The sequence below is a fragment of the Vanessa tameamea genome, chromosome 2 (assembly GCF_037043105.1).
Source record: "Vanessa tameamea isolate UH-Manoa-2023 chromosome 2, ilVanTame1 primary haplotype, whole genome shotgun sequence".
In the NCBI taxonomy this organism is placed as follows: domain Eukaryota; kingdom Metazoa; phylum Arthropoda; class Insecta; order Lepidoptera; family Nymphalidae; genus Vanessa; species Vanessa tameamea.
Genome location: NC_087310.1, coordinates 14562055 through 14578357, shown reverse-complemented (window position 1 = coordinate 14578357; position 16303 = coordinate 14562055). Strand labels below are relative to the sequence as shown.

Here is a 16303-nt window from a genome sequence, read left to right as displayed (position 1 = left end):
TAAAAGTACTTGGATGTCTATGAGAAGCGACATCGACTTGGCTAAACGTCTTCTGCAAAGCTAAAGGCTACACTTATTGGGTATTATGTGTTTATTTGTACATTACAATACAAGATAGAAAAGTAGTCGCACTTGGATGATGTCACTATTTAAACCAAAAGTGTTCCGGTTAAGTCATTAACTAAAAATTAATAAATAATTCTATATTTGTTTTATAAATTGTTTTCTAAAGTAATGGGAATAACTGTTTTAATACAGTTTTTTTTTAAATTATGACTTGATTGTACTTTGTGATAAGTGTAAGTCGTCAGGCGTTAGTTAAAAATAATATCGCCTACTTTTAATAAAAAAATAAACACCGGTTCCTATATTTAAATAACCATGGCTTAAATAACTTTTCGTTTAACTGTTACTAAAAGTAAAGCGAAGTATTTTAAAACTGTTTAGCGTTACAGTTATTAAGAATAAAATTAAAATAGCGAAACAAATATCGTTTTCTAGTATAGGAACCGATCTATAGTCGAGGCTTAAACAACTTTGTGATTATATTTACGATTCCCGTAGCTAAGTGTTAAGAATAATTGTTATATATAGAATATATTTACATATATAATGTGATTTATTTAAATGCTGTTAAAAGGCATACTTTGTAAATGTAATGATTTTGTAAATAATCAGAAAGTGATTAGATATTTTTGTTTGCTGTGAGATAATGAAGTCATGAAATGGCACTAAACTGCTTAATGTTATCGTAAAAAATCCTGTATGTACCTATACAGAATAATACTTATTATTATTGTTGCTTACGTATTAACGCCACCGCAGCAAAACCAAATGCGCCAGTATAGAGTAGTTACAGCCTCTAAATTTCCCACTGCTGGGCTAAGGCCGCCTCTCTCTTTGAGGAGAGTGTTTGGAGCATATTCCACCACGCTGCTTCACTGCGGGTTGGTGGATACACATGTGACAGAATTTCGTTGAAATTAGACACATGTAGGTTTCCTGACGATGTTTTCCTTCACCGCCGAACTCGAGATTAATCATAAACACAAATTAAACACATGGATTTTCGGTGGTGGTGGCTGGGTTTGAACCCGCAACCATCGGTCAAGATGCACGCGTTCTAACCACTGAGCCATCTCGGCTCCTAACTTTTAATTTCCTGCGGTGGCGTTGGTACATAAGTACCTTATTATTTTAAAATAATTTTATAGACGTAATAGTGTAGCTTGAATCAATACAACATAGGTTCTTATTGATGTTTTCTGTAGGAAGTTATTAAAAATAGCCCTGTATTTAATGTTAATATAAAAAAATATATTTTGGAATTGCTTAACGATAAATGTATTTCTCACAGCGAACACACTGATTTTTTTAATAATTTGTGTGCATAAATTAGTTACTTTTAAATAACAAATGTTTTGTGATGCGTTCGTGTTCAAAAGTAATTCAGGAAGTATTTAATGCTTTATTTTAGGCCATATCTCCATATGACCTTATAAGGTAAGTAAATTAATTTATGCACACAATTTATAAGTTAGTCATAAAATAGACATAAATTACACTAAATTAAAGGTCGCTCAGAAAAATGTCTCATATTTTTCAAAATGGCGTCACTTGAAAATATGTCAACATTTTATTCAATGCGTGTCATTTTGAATCGTTAATATAGATTGTCGTGTTATATAACAGGACATGTTGATATTAATGTTTGCGATTAACTTCTTATAATTATAAAATATTAATTTTAATTAGCTGGGTGACGCTTTTATATCTCTAAGTAAATGTTAAAACGGCTGTTCCAATCCGCAAAAGATACATATCATTAAAATAGACTGCTAATTTAAGCGATTCGTAATTCTTTTTACTGTATTGTTGATTATAATAGTTGATTAGCGTTTAATTATACACTATTGTATAAAAATCTTTCTATATACATGTTGTGTAATAATAAAATTATTAATTTTAATATTAGGACGAAGGATGGAAATAAAAATGTGTGTCGTAATATTTATTTATTATTTATACAACCTTTATTAGCCTAACTAATTTAATCCTGCTCCTCCAATTAATTTAAATTTTGAATTATGTAGGTATGTACCTACTTAAACTTATTTTTATTTATCGAATAAAATTATTTCGCTCGTCGTCGTCTCGGGTTCTAATAAGCTTTCACATTTTAATAATAAGTGAATAATTAAAGATCAAAATAATAAATACACCAGTACACAAAATATTTTTTATTATTTTTTTAATTTTATAAACCTAATAACCCTGAGGTATATACATATGTATGAGGAAAATAAAATCCAATTGACAAAAATCTCCTATTCAAATTACATATGAATGATGTTCTGAAATCGATAACACTTCTTGATGACTTTATAAATTTATAATTATAATATAAATGTAAGTGCATAACTATTTCTAACAAGATTAATGGCCTAGGTTGGTGTAGTACACTATTACAATCAAATGATTCTAATAGCTGTAAATACTGCACATATTTAAAAAGTACCTAAATTTAATTCGTATATTGAATTTCAGCTTTCTAGGTACGTAGTAAGAACAACATATAAACTAATCTAAGACAGTTACATATTTAAATTACATTACGGTTCATCTTCTTTATATTGTTTAAATAAATAATTTGAATTAATAACAAACCAAAAATAGCTCTAAATTCGAATTTATCTTAACAAATAAATATACCACCAAAGTAATATCGAAGTAAACTATTTAATCATTTAAGCTTACATATCCAAATAAAACACAACGAACATTTTAAACAAAATACAAGGTGCGTCAATATGGACCATACAGTCCGAGCCCAAAAAAAATGGCGGCTTAATTCAGTTTAGTGCACGGTTTTTTGTCTTAGTAGTTTGTTGTATGGATAAAAAAAATAATCTAAATACATCATAATCATTTTATCTATAACACTACGCACAGAAAACAAATCATTAATGACAAAAACCAGAATGTGTTGTAAGCTGTATTTTAAATTCCTGACAAAACAGTGTCAATTTTGTACTGGCAACTTCTGCTCAGTGGCAACTTAGCCGTTGTGGAGATTGCATGTCGTTCATAAAAACGTATCATAAAACCATTTATTGATACGATTTAGATGCCTATTAAGTATTAGGAACAATAGTGTCAATAGGCTACTGTGGAGCATTTACATTTTGTTCCGATATTATTGTAATAAATCAAAAAAATATTCAATAAACTGCGGATTGTTTTGGTTCCACTCACGTATATTGATTTATTGTAAGCCAGTGACCTGTTTTTCGTATTTGTTATGTGAATCTCGTAAATAATTAATAGTAATAGTTCAGTGTCCGGGTAATTAGTAATGATCACTTGAAACTTATCAGAGAGTGAATAAGAATGACAAGAGAACAAATCATTGAGTTTTGTGGCGTTTGGTAATTATTAGATTAAAATCTGTTATTTCGTTATGGTGTATTATCCACAATGATGACACCCATAGAGGAGAGGAAAGATGAAAAGGTAAGAACTTAAAATTATTATAAGATAATATAACGCCCATTATGTTTTTTTTTTTACTTTTTCGACTATTGAAACAGAAACGAAAACAATTATTTATCTGTTCATGTATTAAAGGTTTAATAATAAATATTAAATAAAACAGGAAATTACCTTTGGACTGCAAGTGAGCCACTTTAATAGAAATTTACCCCCTACTGAGTCAAGCTCTTAATGAAAAACATTTTACAAATTTATATTATCAATTAATATAACAGCAAATAATTGTATCAATTGGAATCTATTTAAATAATATTTACAATTTAATAGAATAAATGTTTAAATAAAGTAAACAAAAAATATTATCTTAAAACAAACTTAGTTTTTAAGTAAGCAGTTCTCTAATGCAATGCCATTAGTTATCACACATCTGGGAAGCTACTTACAAAATTACAAAGTTATCTTTATCCTCGTTGCTTTAAATGTATCTATTACTAATGCCTTCATTATTTGTAACACTCGGTGCTTATGTATCTTTATTTAATAATATAATTAGAATATACTAAATGTCCGATTGATTTGTATTTACAATTACAATTGGTGGCATGACTTTGTGCCTGTTTAAGTAGGTACTCTATACTCATCAGATATTTTACCAACAAGCAGTAATACCTAGTATTTTTTTGTTCTGGTTTAAAGGGTCAGTGTAGCTAAGGGCATAAGGGACATAATACCTTAGTTCCCAATTTTGGTCGGCCATTGGTTATATGAGAAATGATAAATATTTCCAACAGTACTAATGTCTGTGGGCAGTGAAGGCCACATAGCATGGTAGCCGGTTTGCCAGACCTCCTCTATGTATGACATAAAAAAAGTTTCCTTTCACAATAAAATACTTAATACAAAATTTATGATTAGAACATGCTAAATATTGTTAATTAGTAATTTAGACAATTGGACCACTGTACTGACAATTTACAAAATAGAAACCGTTCTTATATTGTCAAAGAGGTAATTTCAAGGTAATATTTTGTTCCTTATGCTTGTAATTACACTCTCACCTAGATAGATGAATAATAAATAGTTAGATAACTGGAATAATTATAAAATCTACTCAAATGGGCTTGCTAGCTATCTATGTACTTCAGGCTTCTTGAGATAATTAATTATATTCACTATCGAATGGTAAGAAGTTCAATACTATGCTTTAAAAAAGGAAATAATTTTTTTAATGATTTTTCTATAAGAAGAACCTTCTTCATACTATACTGTATTGGATTGGATAATCAAAATCTTAGTGACATAAATATTTCATGATAATACAAATAAAACCATAGATAATAATCAGATTTGCACATTCATTTTCCTGTTATTCATGTTTCTGAAATATCAAAAGCATAAATGAAGATGTCAGTTTTAAATCAAGAACGATGCTACAATAGGAAGTGGAAATGCAAACTATACATATTTATAAAGTTACGTTTCTCTAGTAGTCTGGCCTTCACCTATATTCTTAACAATCACAGCTCCGGTAAACTATCGTTAGAAGTGGCATGACGGAACCTACATTATGCTGTGATTACTGTAACCTGTTGGTTGTGGACTCAATTGTGTTTCTCATTTATGTTTGTTTAATGTACATTCATTTGAAACTGCTTAAAGAGAGATGTTTTAAATTTAATGAATGGAATGTCTGGCTAGTTTAATTATTAAAAAATAAATTGATTTTATTAAATTATAGCATGGAAGGAATCTACTTGAAATTTTTCACAACATCAGTCACATTAAATTACTAAGTGTAATATTGGCATTTATTTGGGCACAGACTGTCTGACATAAGGTTAACCAGTGAGAGTTAATAAAGCAATTATATCCAAATATATATATTAAAATATTTAGTAATTGATGTGTGTACATGGTACTAATTAAAAAAATATATAAATTTTATTTACTAGTGCTATAGAACCCATAACAATGATTTTATAGTTTTACCTGTTTGTTTCTGTGTATGTTACCTCTAAATTCGCGAAATGTATTATCTGATATGAATACAGTTTTAATGTAAAAAAGTATTCAAATAAGCATGTTTGTAAACAAACACTTTTCCAATTGGTTCACTATTAAAATAGATGTGTAATATATAGAGTTCTATCTAATCATTTATTTATGTATCAATACTGGCGAAGCCGCGGTTTCAAGTAGTCAGCAAATAAAAGCTGAGATCTCCTTAGAATACGTTAATTTTAAGTAAAGATTACATTTCGTCGCGTTGATAAAAGCTAACGTTTGTCTCTTCCTTTTTAAACAATTTCCTTTTGACTGATCTTGTTCATATATTATAATGCACTAACCCATAGAACCGCACTAAGAATTGAGAGTTACAGTTATAAAATAAAATCTTAAACACTAGACTTTGAGTCTACCTGATGGGATGGGATATCGGAACACGATACGGAAACCTACAATTTTTTTAAATATTGGAGTATTTTAGGATCCTGCATTGAACATGGGCACATTTTAAAAAATGATTAATTTCCGTACAATATTTTATCTCGAATATAACCTTATTAAGAGTTTAATTTTCACAAGCGTTATGACGCGTTAGTATCAAATATATATGGATTGGAATATAATATCAATTGATCATTATCCCAGTAGTTGCAACATTTCGTGATGTATGTTTCAGATCCGCACAGGCATGGTGCAAGTGTCAGACGGCAAGTCGCGGCCGCGGCTGGCGCGGCTCGTCCTCACCATGGAGTCGGTGACGGTGCAGAGGGAGGTCGTCATACCCCCGCAGCCGCCCCGAGACAAGAGTGTGCCTCATGCTAGGGTAAACACGTTATTTATAAACATAAAGGAATCCTTGGTTTTCATTACGATCCACGTAACGTTTGGTAGCTAGTGTCCATTGCTCCTTTTTGCGAATTATCGCTCAGACTAAATTATTATGTGGTTATATATTTATTACTGTTAAGAGATTTTACAAATAGTCCTATTACTTTAACGCTTGAATGCGTGACGATTTTATAATCTTTTTAAGCAGCTTATAATACATGTAGGTATGTATATATTGCGTTACGTTTCTTTTGCCGGTCATTCCCGGGCGTGACGTAGGTACTTAATGCTTCTATAATCGATGATGAATTTAATGTTGCTTACCACCTCGGATGCCACGCGTCCTAATGTGTTTACATTTTTTACATTAACAGCCTGTAAATTTCACACTGCTGGGCTAAGGCCTCCTCTTCCTTTAAGGAGAAGGTTTGGAGCATATTCCTCACGATGTTTTCCTTCACCGCCGTGCACGAGATGAATTACAAACACAAATTAAGCACATGAAAATTCAGTGGTGCTTGCCTGGGTTTGAACCCGTAATCATCGGTTAAGAAGCACGCGTTCTAACCACTGGGCCATATCGGCTCTGTAATATGCGTGCCACGAAGAAAAACTTGTTGGCGCCAACCACACCTATTTAACTTATGATTTTTTTTTCTAATGTTGTTTTACTATACTATTCGATAACAAATATGACCTCGATTTAATGGCTGGCTCCGATGAAACAACCTCCTTTTTGTGTGTCAGTTAGCAAGAAGTTAAAAAGAGTTTTATTACCAATCCCATGGATTTTCAATAACTGCCTATGCAATGAATATTATCCAATATTTTTCGGAGGAGAATTATTTAAACAAGCAGTGTAATCTTTTCCAGGAGCGTATGGTCCAAATAACTAGACAGAAAGTTGGCGGATTGGGGCTCAGTATAAAGGGTGGGGCAGAACATAAGTTGCCCATACTCATCTCCAAGATATACAAAGACCAAGCAGCGGATCAAACGGGCCAGCTTTTTGTGGGTGACGCTGTTATTAAAGGTAACGCGTTATGTCTGTTACCTTTATTTATAATTTTTATTACTTACGGGCAAGACGACAGGAAAATACCTGATATTAAATGGTTATCACTTCCCATAGAAACTGTTTCTTATACCCTTACGATGTTATGTGTTACTATTTACGTCCCGGCTACACAGGTGTACAATAAGGGTATATTTACAACTTTTACAACTTAAGATCGAAGCAGTATATTGTTTTTTTTTTCGGCATTTGTCACTTGCACTTTAATAATACATCTAAACCTTCCTCTCGAATGAAATCCGTTGCGTGGTTGAAAGTATCTAAGCCACTTTGTACTGTGTAGAAATGTAACTATACTGGCTTATTCGTGTTTTAAACTAATTACAACATTTTATATCCTCACTAACTAACTATTCACACCAAAATATCCAGTCCTCTCTTAGCGGAGTGCATTCCAAATTTCAACTTTCTACTAGTCTTAGTTTTGGCTGTGCATAGATAGTCAGTTAAAACAAAGGATTTTAACATTATGACAGTTTCCCATTGATGAATACGTTTTTTATACATTTTACTTAGAATTCGGTTCAACGACAAAGCTATAAAATCTTAGTGAACATGCTACTAAATGCATCGTTGAGTGTGATTATTATTGTTGTAACTTTCACCTACTCGCCTACTCTTCCATTGTTGGAAGTTTCCCAGAGTGAAATTAATCTTTACAAAGTACTAGAATTTCCAACTATTCTTCGATACTCTATAATTTCACTTTTAATCGTACCGTAAGAGGAGTATATAATGAGTTTCTTCCCGGTTCTTCCGAATCGGTGGTAGCTTTACAACAGGCTATTGCAATAAGTGAATTTTAATTTTATTATTATTAAAAATGAATACGGATTCGCTTGAGAATTCTCAAAGGCTATGATACAGTCCTTTCTAAAAAAAAAACGAGAATATTTGAGAAATAACGCGAATGAATGAGGATTATTAAATAATCCTCTAATTCGTTCTAGTAGTAAATATGGTTTTAATACTTTTATATGTTCTTAATGATGTAAATGTAGCCCGTTACTCAATTGAGTGCAGTTAGTTGTAAAGTGTCCCTAATTAGAAGCAACATTCACAGCCGAGCTACCGCTGTAAAGGATAATTTAATTATTTGAAATGTCGGTCCCTAGAATTATTTATGTAATGAACATTTTTTTTTGCTCATGGCAGACAAGTGGCTTGCGGAAATTTTACTTGGAGATGAACGAAAATGTATTTTTTTTTTTTATCTTTAAGTTTTAATGAAATTTTTATTTCGTGTTCTTGAAATTAGGTATTTATTTTTTGACTTTTGAGAATGAATGTAATGTTTATGAGATGTGTATTGAGTGATTTTAAATTTGATGTGGCCTGCACAGGACACAAGTTCACTATCGGGAAATGTGTACATGTTATAAAAAATACAACTTTAGTAAATTCTAGGATCGCTGTTTCTCTGAAATGTGAATGTCAGTGTCAAAATTGTTAGGGAAATTCTTGTTTATAACTCCTTTTCTATAAAGGCCGAAAAACCCATTTCGCAAACTTTGATCTATCATAACATTTTTTGCATACATGGTATTGATGGATCCCAATTTTATTGTAATGTTATCCCATATAAAAGTTCGTGTACATTTTTAGCTTCTTGTAAATTTATGCAATGCAATTTTTTGACCAGATGGATAATAGTTTTTTGGCTTTTTGGCGATAACTGACAAATAAAATTAAAAGAAAATTATGAGGTCTTTCATTTCAAAAGGAAATACTTCCTGTTTGAAATTCGTTTTCAGCATCCCAAAAATATAAAAAATGAGTCTAATTATAAGACTGAACTATCAATTTTCCGTTTTGTACAGTACCTTGTGTCATTGTATGCTGAAAAAAACGACAAGATCCGTTTTCATATTATTTGATGATAATACGGTTGAAACTTGAAAAAATATTCTTTCCATATGTGCAGTGAGTGTTTAATAAACGCGCAGAACCAATTAAATGTATTGAATTTCCGCTGCTGGTAACTTGTATGAAAAGCCTATCCGAGTCACACTTGTAGGCTTTTATAAGCCTTTATAGTTTCATGATCTAGATAAAGTGTGGCACACCCTTTAATTGGATTTAATGAATTTTTCTACGTACATTCTAGATGTATTGTCATTTTCTAGGATATAAGTAATTCATTTTAAATATGCCAAATTGTTACGAATCAGTAGTAAGTTTTTTTAAAGATATAGGTAGGAGGACGAGGAAATGGACCACTTGCCTTACCCTCATACAATGGCGCTGGTAGAAATATTAGCCATTCCTTAAATCGCCAATGCGCTACCAACATTGGGTACTAAGATGTTATGTTCCTCGTGCCTGTAGTTACACTGGCTCACACACCCTTCAAACCGGAACACAACAATACTTATTACTGCTGCTTGGCAGTAGTATATCTATGAGTAGGTGGTACTTCCCAGACAGGCTTGCACAAAGCCCTACCACCATGTAATTGTGCTTCTATTTCATTTCCATAGGATCTCTAATTGCACAGACGAATTTTCCGTTTGAAGGATAACCACTGAATTATTAATACGTCATCGTTTAAGCCCATTATTGACGGTGTGAGATGTGATTTATACTTAAACCATTAGAGAAATGAAAAGTCGAACTCACATTTTAAAGGATTCGCCAATGGAAAGTGCATAAAGTCGTCGGTCTTGTGCCTGAACTGTTTCTTGTCGTGTTGGATTTGCCGTTCCATCGTACAATGAGAGCTAGGTATTATATGTAGAGTTGTATTTTGTTCCTTGTGCACTATAGTATATTCTGCGCACCTTGGTGGGTCGTGTGGGTGTATCGTGCGATGACGAAGGCTGCGTATGAGTTTGTCCAAGAAGTGAACAGGCAGGCGTGTTTCAGTGAACGGCGAGTACATAACGGCGTGCAAGCACGACGACGCCGTGAACATCCTGCGCAACGCGGGCGACATCGTCGTGCTCACCGTCAAGCACTACCGCGCCGCCACGCCCTTCCTGCAGAAGCAAGGTGCGCCGCGCCCCTCCCTTCTGAGGAGAAGGGTTTTCGATCTTATTTCACCACGCTGCTCCGATGTTGGTCGGTGGATACGGACGGCAGAATTTCATTGAAATTTGACATGTGCAAGTTTCATTACGATGTTTTCCTTCACCGCCGAGATTAATCATAAATTACACAAATTAAACACATGCATTTTCGGTGGAGTTGGCTGGGTTCGAACCCGAATTCATCGGTTGAGACGCACGCGTTCTAACCACTGCGCGATATATTTTTCTTTTTCATAAACAGCCGACGGCGCGTCCGATACGGACAGCAGCACGGGGGACGAGCACCCGTCTCTCCATAACAAGGTCGACGCGAATTGTAACAGCGAGCGGCACGGCGAAACGAATGGCGGATGGCAGGTAATCTATCGACTCGTCTGCGATCCTCGTTCTGAGGCACACGCGCCATATTATTTCATTTGTTATTTTCCTTACAATTCCCGCGAATTGCTAATGCGCCGGAATAACCGCCGAGACATTATCCATAACTTAAAAATACAGCTAGCACAAAAAGTATTCGTAATTGGTAATTGAATTGATTTCAAAATAATTGGATGGATAGGGTCAGCACCGTAATACGTGATCTGCCTATTCGTATGGGATTGAGGTGCGAGTATATAATATATACGTATCTGAGGTGGATGTCACGGCTCAGCCTGCGAATTTATTTTTTACTAGCTGTTGCCCGCGGTTTTGCTCGCGTGGAAATTGGCTAATTTAAAATATTAAGTTAATTTAAGATCTCTTTGTAAACCACTCGGTGATAACTGTAGCCACTATGACATTACGATGGAATACTGTATCTATTAGTCAAGTGCCGTTGCTTAATTTTGGAGGTCTTAAATCCCCCAGTCTCATTATTGATACGCCAATCTTTTAACCTTAAAAATTCACTTTTCTTCAAGACTAACCTATATATTTAAACCTCTATATCACCCCTTAGGGCTAGAATATCCAGAAACACTAAAATACGTATCTACTCATTTTTGATAAATATCCCAAAAATAAAGAACGTCTCTCACGAGAATACGTCATCACAGTGGCGGCCGCGCGTATTAGCAATTTGCAGGGATTATATCTTATAATCATCAACAAACAAATATGTAAAATTCATCCCTCCATACCACTTCCTTTCGAAGTATCTATCAGAGGATATCTTAAAAAAAATGGATATATCCAGTCGGTCGTACTCATAGTCATCGCGAGTCGTAGAAATGATGCTCCACCCGTCACACTAACCCTCGCGCGGCGCAGAGCGCGTGGGCGGAGTGCGAGGACGGCAGCCGGCCCGGCAGCGCGGCGGGCTCGGCGCGCGGCTCGCGCCCGCCCTCCGTCGCGTCCGACCGCCTGCCCGACGCCGCGCGCGAGTGGGTCGACGTCGTGTCCGGTGAGCCCACGCTCGCTCACACACGCACGCACACACACGCACGCACACGCACACGCACACACACCCTGCATGCCGACACGCCGCTGACTACGGCACACCGTAGACGCTTGGTAAACATGTGTCCCCGTTTGACGCAGACGACGGGTGCTTGAAAACTTTGGTTGTAAGTTTGGTTGAAAACAAATCACTTCACTCAATGGTCACGATGAACATTAAATACGAAAGGAAACAATAGGGTGTTTTCGATAGTGAAAAAGAAATTATTAAATTTGATAAAAATTAAACTGTATGTAGATTATATACTCGAATATTTTGATTCTGAGTCATAAAAGCGCATTATTAATTTATTATAATGAAATTAAAAGTCGTAGTTTTTAGTCTGTATATCACGTGACCTAAAACACGAGCCGCTATGGTGAGGCGTCATTTAGGTACAAACTGTCATTTTAATATCATCTGGCACTTTGATAAACAACTATTCTGGAGTTTTAATACTGGTTATTTTTACATTACACGATAAAACGATAGTGATTGTAATACATTATTTTTCCAAAAAACAACAGCAATTGCAAGCGTTGCAATTTCGTTTCCGTTTCTGAAACGATTATATATTAATTCACTCAACGTACTTATAGTATTATTGTGGTTGAAATTGCCAAATTAAAGTTACAAAAACAAAAGAAATTAGTGCATTATTTTCACTTTCACGTTCTGATTGATAAATAGGGTTGCACTAACTTCCATGGGGCGTGACATTACTGACGTGTCACGAAATATTTGTTCGCCACGTCTAAAAGCTTATTGTCCTCGGGCGTCGCAACGAGTCGTCTAATTGAACACAGTAGCTCAAGACTGATATCGTTCGCATTACACCTGTTTCAGTGCCTCTCATGATGGGCTACGTGACTCGATACGTTTTCGGGACCGACAAGCTGCGGCCGGGTGCGTTTGAGGTATGTGAAGCGGCAAACATGTGTTGTGCTCGAGTAATCGCCCGCTGACGGGCTCCCGCGCGCAGGTGCGCGGCGCGCGGCCGCAGCAGAGCTCGGGCGTGCTGCACGTGGACGACCCCGCCGCGCTGTCGCACTGGCTCAAGGGCATCTCCGACAACATCACCGGCCTCACCAACCTGCAGGTACGGAGGCGGCTCTGGGGAAGACCACGAGTTTGCTTTTTATTTTCTTACGGCATCATCGTCGTAACTGTCCTAGATATGCTTTTCCGTACCGAATTTTATGTTAATCACGGTACAGTGGATCCCCGGTAATCCGACAAACGTTCTGCAGGGCAGTGGCGGACTATCGAAATTGTCGGATTATAGAGTACCCTGCTGACCCCCCAATAGTCCGGATTTTTTTACAAAGGAGTCCCTTTAATCTAACAAATTACATATCCAATGATAAGATTCTATATGTTATAATCTGTTATAAAAAAGTGATAGCTATCACATGTAGTCAAATTCAAACTAAGCGATCAGAATCAAAACAGAAAACGCGTCGAGCACAATAGTGGTGGCGCCCAGGTTGTCACCTGCTTAATCATGCATTATTTACATAAGCGAAGATTGTCAAAAAATATTCAATAATAAGGGGGTACCGGATTAGCCAGGGCCCGGATCACCGGGAGTCCACTGTAAATAGCCGAGTAGTATAATAGACTAACAGTGGTGTGGTCGCCGCCGCAGATGAAGCTGTTCAACCGGCACCTGGCGGGCGGCGAGCGCATCGAGTACATGGGCTGGGTGCACGAGGGGCTCGTGTCGGCGGCGCAGCCCTGGCAGAGCTACCGGCCGCGCTTCCTCGTGCTGAAGGGCACGGACGTCATGCTGTTCGACGTGCCGCCCGCCAGCGTGGCCGACCTGGCCAAGTGCCCCGAGAGCCTCAAGGTGTACCAGACGATGTTCCGCACGGTGAAGGAGAGCGAGACCGTGGACTGGCGCCAGCACTGCTTCCTGCTGCAGTCCAGCGCCGGCAGCCTGGCGGCGCCCGGCCCGCGGTACTTCAGCGCCGAGACGCGCCACGACCTGCTGCGCCTCGACGCCGCCTGGACCAACAACGTCGTCGCCTCCGTCGTGCGCCTCGGGGTCCGTCGCCCTTCGCCCTTCGCCCTTCGCCCTTCGCCCCCGGGCTGAATGAGGGCTGCGCTGACGACACCCAATAGATCTACTAAACACAGATATTATCTCACTTTTACAGAAGAAGACGTTTACGGTGGTGCACATGGGCCGAGCGGCCGGGCTCACCCTGGACTGGTCGTCGGGCTTCTCTCTGAGCGAGGGCACGCCGGGCGCCGCGCCCGTGTGGTCCTACAGGTGCCGGAGTCGCTCAATCACACCCTTCGCTGCCGACATGTGAGAGATCAAGGGTCTCGTATAATTATTTCCATGATTTTAGGTTTTCTCAGTTGAGAGGATCGAGCGACGATGGAAAATCGAAATTGAAATTACATTTCCAAGACACCGAAACTAAAGTGATCGAAACCAAGGTAAGTAATCAGTGACTACTTTCTCATACACATATAAAAGCTTTGATCACTTATGCGTTTTCATTTTAATTTAGCTACTAAACTATTGCAACATATTCAAGGTCGTTTTTGGACACATATTTTCTAAATAAAACATCAGTGAAACGTTTTTCATTTCCTTCCGCTCATTTCGAGGTGTTTTATTTATTAAATCTCGCACCGTAGACCACGGTGTCCAGTGAGGGACTGCAATTAGAAATACGTCCGTTCCAGGAGTTAGAATGCCAGATCCTGCAGAGCCTGCTGTTCTGCATGCACGCCTTCCTCACCGCCAAGGTGGCGTCCGTGGACCCCGCGTTCCTGGCGTCCATACAGCACGCGCACTAGCGGCGCCGCCCGCCCACGCCGCCCCGCCGCCCCCGCCCCGCGCCGCCCCGCCGCCGTGTTCTCTAAAAGTAACCGGCGCGTTTCGTTGCGCGCTGTTTTATCGTTTTCTCTGTGCAGCAGTAAATTCGCTGGAAGTTTTTTTTTTATATCGTTTCGATATTACTGGAAGATGACTTTGAATCTAAAAGGCCTAAGTATTTTAAAGCAGCGAATATTTTTAAGACTATATCGACTCCTGTGAATCTCCGACGTTTCTTCCAATCTTTTAGGAATCCTATGTCTGTAGCGATAAGGTTTAAATTTGCACGTTTTTATCAACACTATGATACTATCTAATCTTTGTCAATTTATTCTTTAAAAGGGCGACGGTCGTTCTTCATGGTCGCCTCGATCTGATTACTATTAAATATATATTTTTGTGTCGCTTGGATCTGAACTATTCTAGATCGTTAACAATCATTGCGTTCAAAAACCAGTATTATATTATTAAGTTAACAGTAATACGTTCGGGACTCAGGCAACACGCGAACCCGATCATACCGGTACTGTGTAATTGTATTGTAGGTTGTATTTTTTTTATAAGCGGTTACTACATTCAAAAGCTAAACTGGCTGTTTGTCATACGTTTAATCTACTAACCGTTAGTCGTAGATTATTTTATTATTATTGAAGTACGCCTCGTAGGCAAAAAAATCGTTTCGTGAATATGGTAGGCGACGGTTCAGTGTCTTTTATAACGACGAATGACTAGATGCTAGTGCTTCTCGTACGAGGCTCAAAATGTTATTCTCATCCGTAATAAAGGTACACCAAAGATTTTTAATCGTTGTAATGATAGCTGTGTGGTCAATTTTTCATTTCGTATTTCATAGAGGCTATAGTTTGACTGATATCATTGTAGTTTTTTTTCTAGTGTTAAATAATGATAGTATACATGAATATTATCGGTTATCTCTCAATTCGGTATTTTATACAAACGTCATTTTTCCTCACTCATTACACGCGGACTACTGTACCGTGCAGTGCGTTCCTTGATAGTCGTCGGTACTTTTGTGTATCTGTGCCGCTTGTATTCCGTATGATTGCTTCGGCAGTAGTCCCCGCGATCCACGACATTTATCGAAATTGAATATTTGAATTCGATACGTATAACATTGCGCTTTCATCATATCATTAAATTTAAGTAAAATTATATTTAAAAATCTTATGTATTTCGAAAATTTGACGCCGAATTTACTTTGTTGAGGAAATTTTCATATTTTATATCGATCAGCCTGATGCAAAATGGCTAAATATATAACGGTGTTCGTATAATCGTAGTTTATATTCGTTTCTATATTAATATATATACAGTAGATAGTGTTGCTCTTTTAAAATTATATTTCGAGATCTGTGGTGCGAAATTTTATCGACTGCGTAACCGTCTTATTAATGAACGTAAACATACGACGTATTCCATACCGATGTACAAGAAAACGCGATACGATTATAACTGACAACCGACTGACGAATTACTGACTGACTTACTCGATAAAAAATGCTGATATGAAAGATGGCGGATAAAAGTTGATGAATATTAGTTAGATGAAGATGCTGCGATCAATGTTTAAAGAGACGAGAGGGAATACAACTGACGCG

At 36.9% G+C, this 16303-nt stretch overlaps 1 protein-coding gene across 1 annotated transcript; it reads left to right on the top strand.

Moving 5' to 3' along the window:
- Window positions 1-3045: 3045 nt before the first annotated feature.
- LOC113403093 (gamma-1-syntrophin) lies at window positions 3046-15183 on the top strand. The gene is made up of 12 exons (XM_064216612.1): window positions 3046-3513; window positions 6176-6322; window positions 7201-7360; window positions 10268-10393; window positions 10673-10788; window positions 11683-11815; window positions 12698-12768; window positions 12834-12950; window positions 13500-13898; window positions 14011-14126; window positions 14209-14299; window positions 14552-15183. The coding sequence occupies exons 1-12, from the start codon at window positions 3478-3480 to the stop codon at window positions 14663-14665; spliced, it is 1626 nt and encodes a 541-aa protein (XP_064072682.1). The 5' UTR covers window positions 3046-3477; the 3' UTR covers window positions 14666-15183.
- Window positions 15184-16303: the final 1120 nt, after the last annotated feature.

Bases quoted from the DNA above. Each gene is read 5' to 3' on its own strand.
- LOC113403093 (XM_064216612.1), top strand. From the start codon at position 3,478: ATGATGACACCCATAGAGGAGAGGAAAGATGAAAAG. The intron at 14,127-14,208 runs GTGCCGGAGTCG...CCATGATTTTAG, and splicing joins GCGCCCGTGTGGTCCTACAG to GTTTTCTCAGTTGAGAGGAT. The intron at 14,300-14,551 runs GTAAGTAATCAG...CGTCCGTTCCAG, and splicing joins CTAAAGTGATCGAAACCAAG to GAGTTAGAATGCCAGATCCT.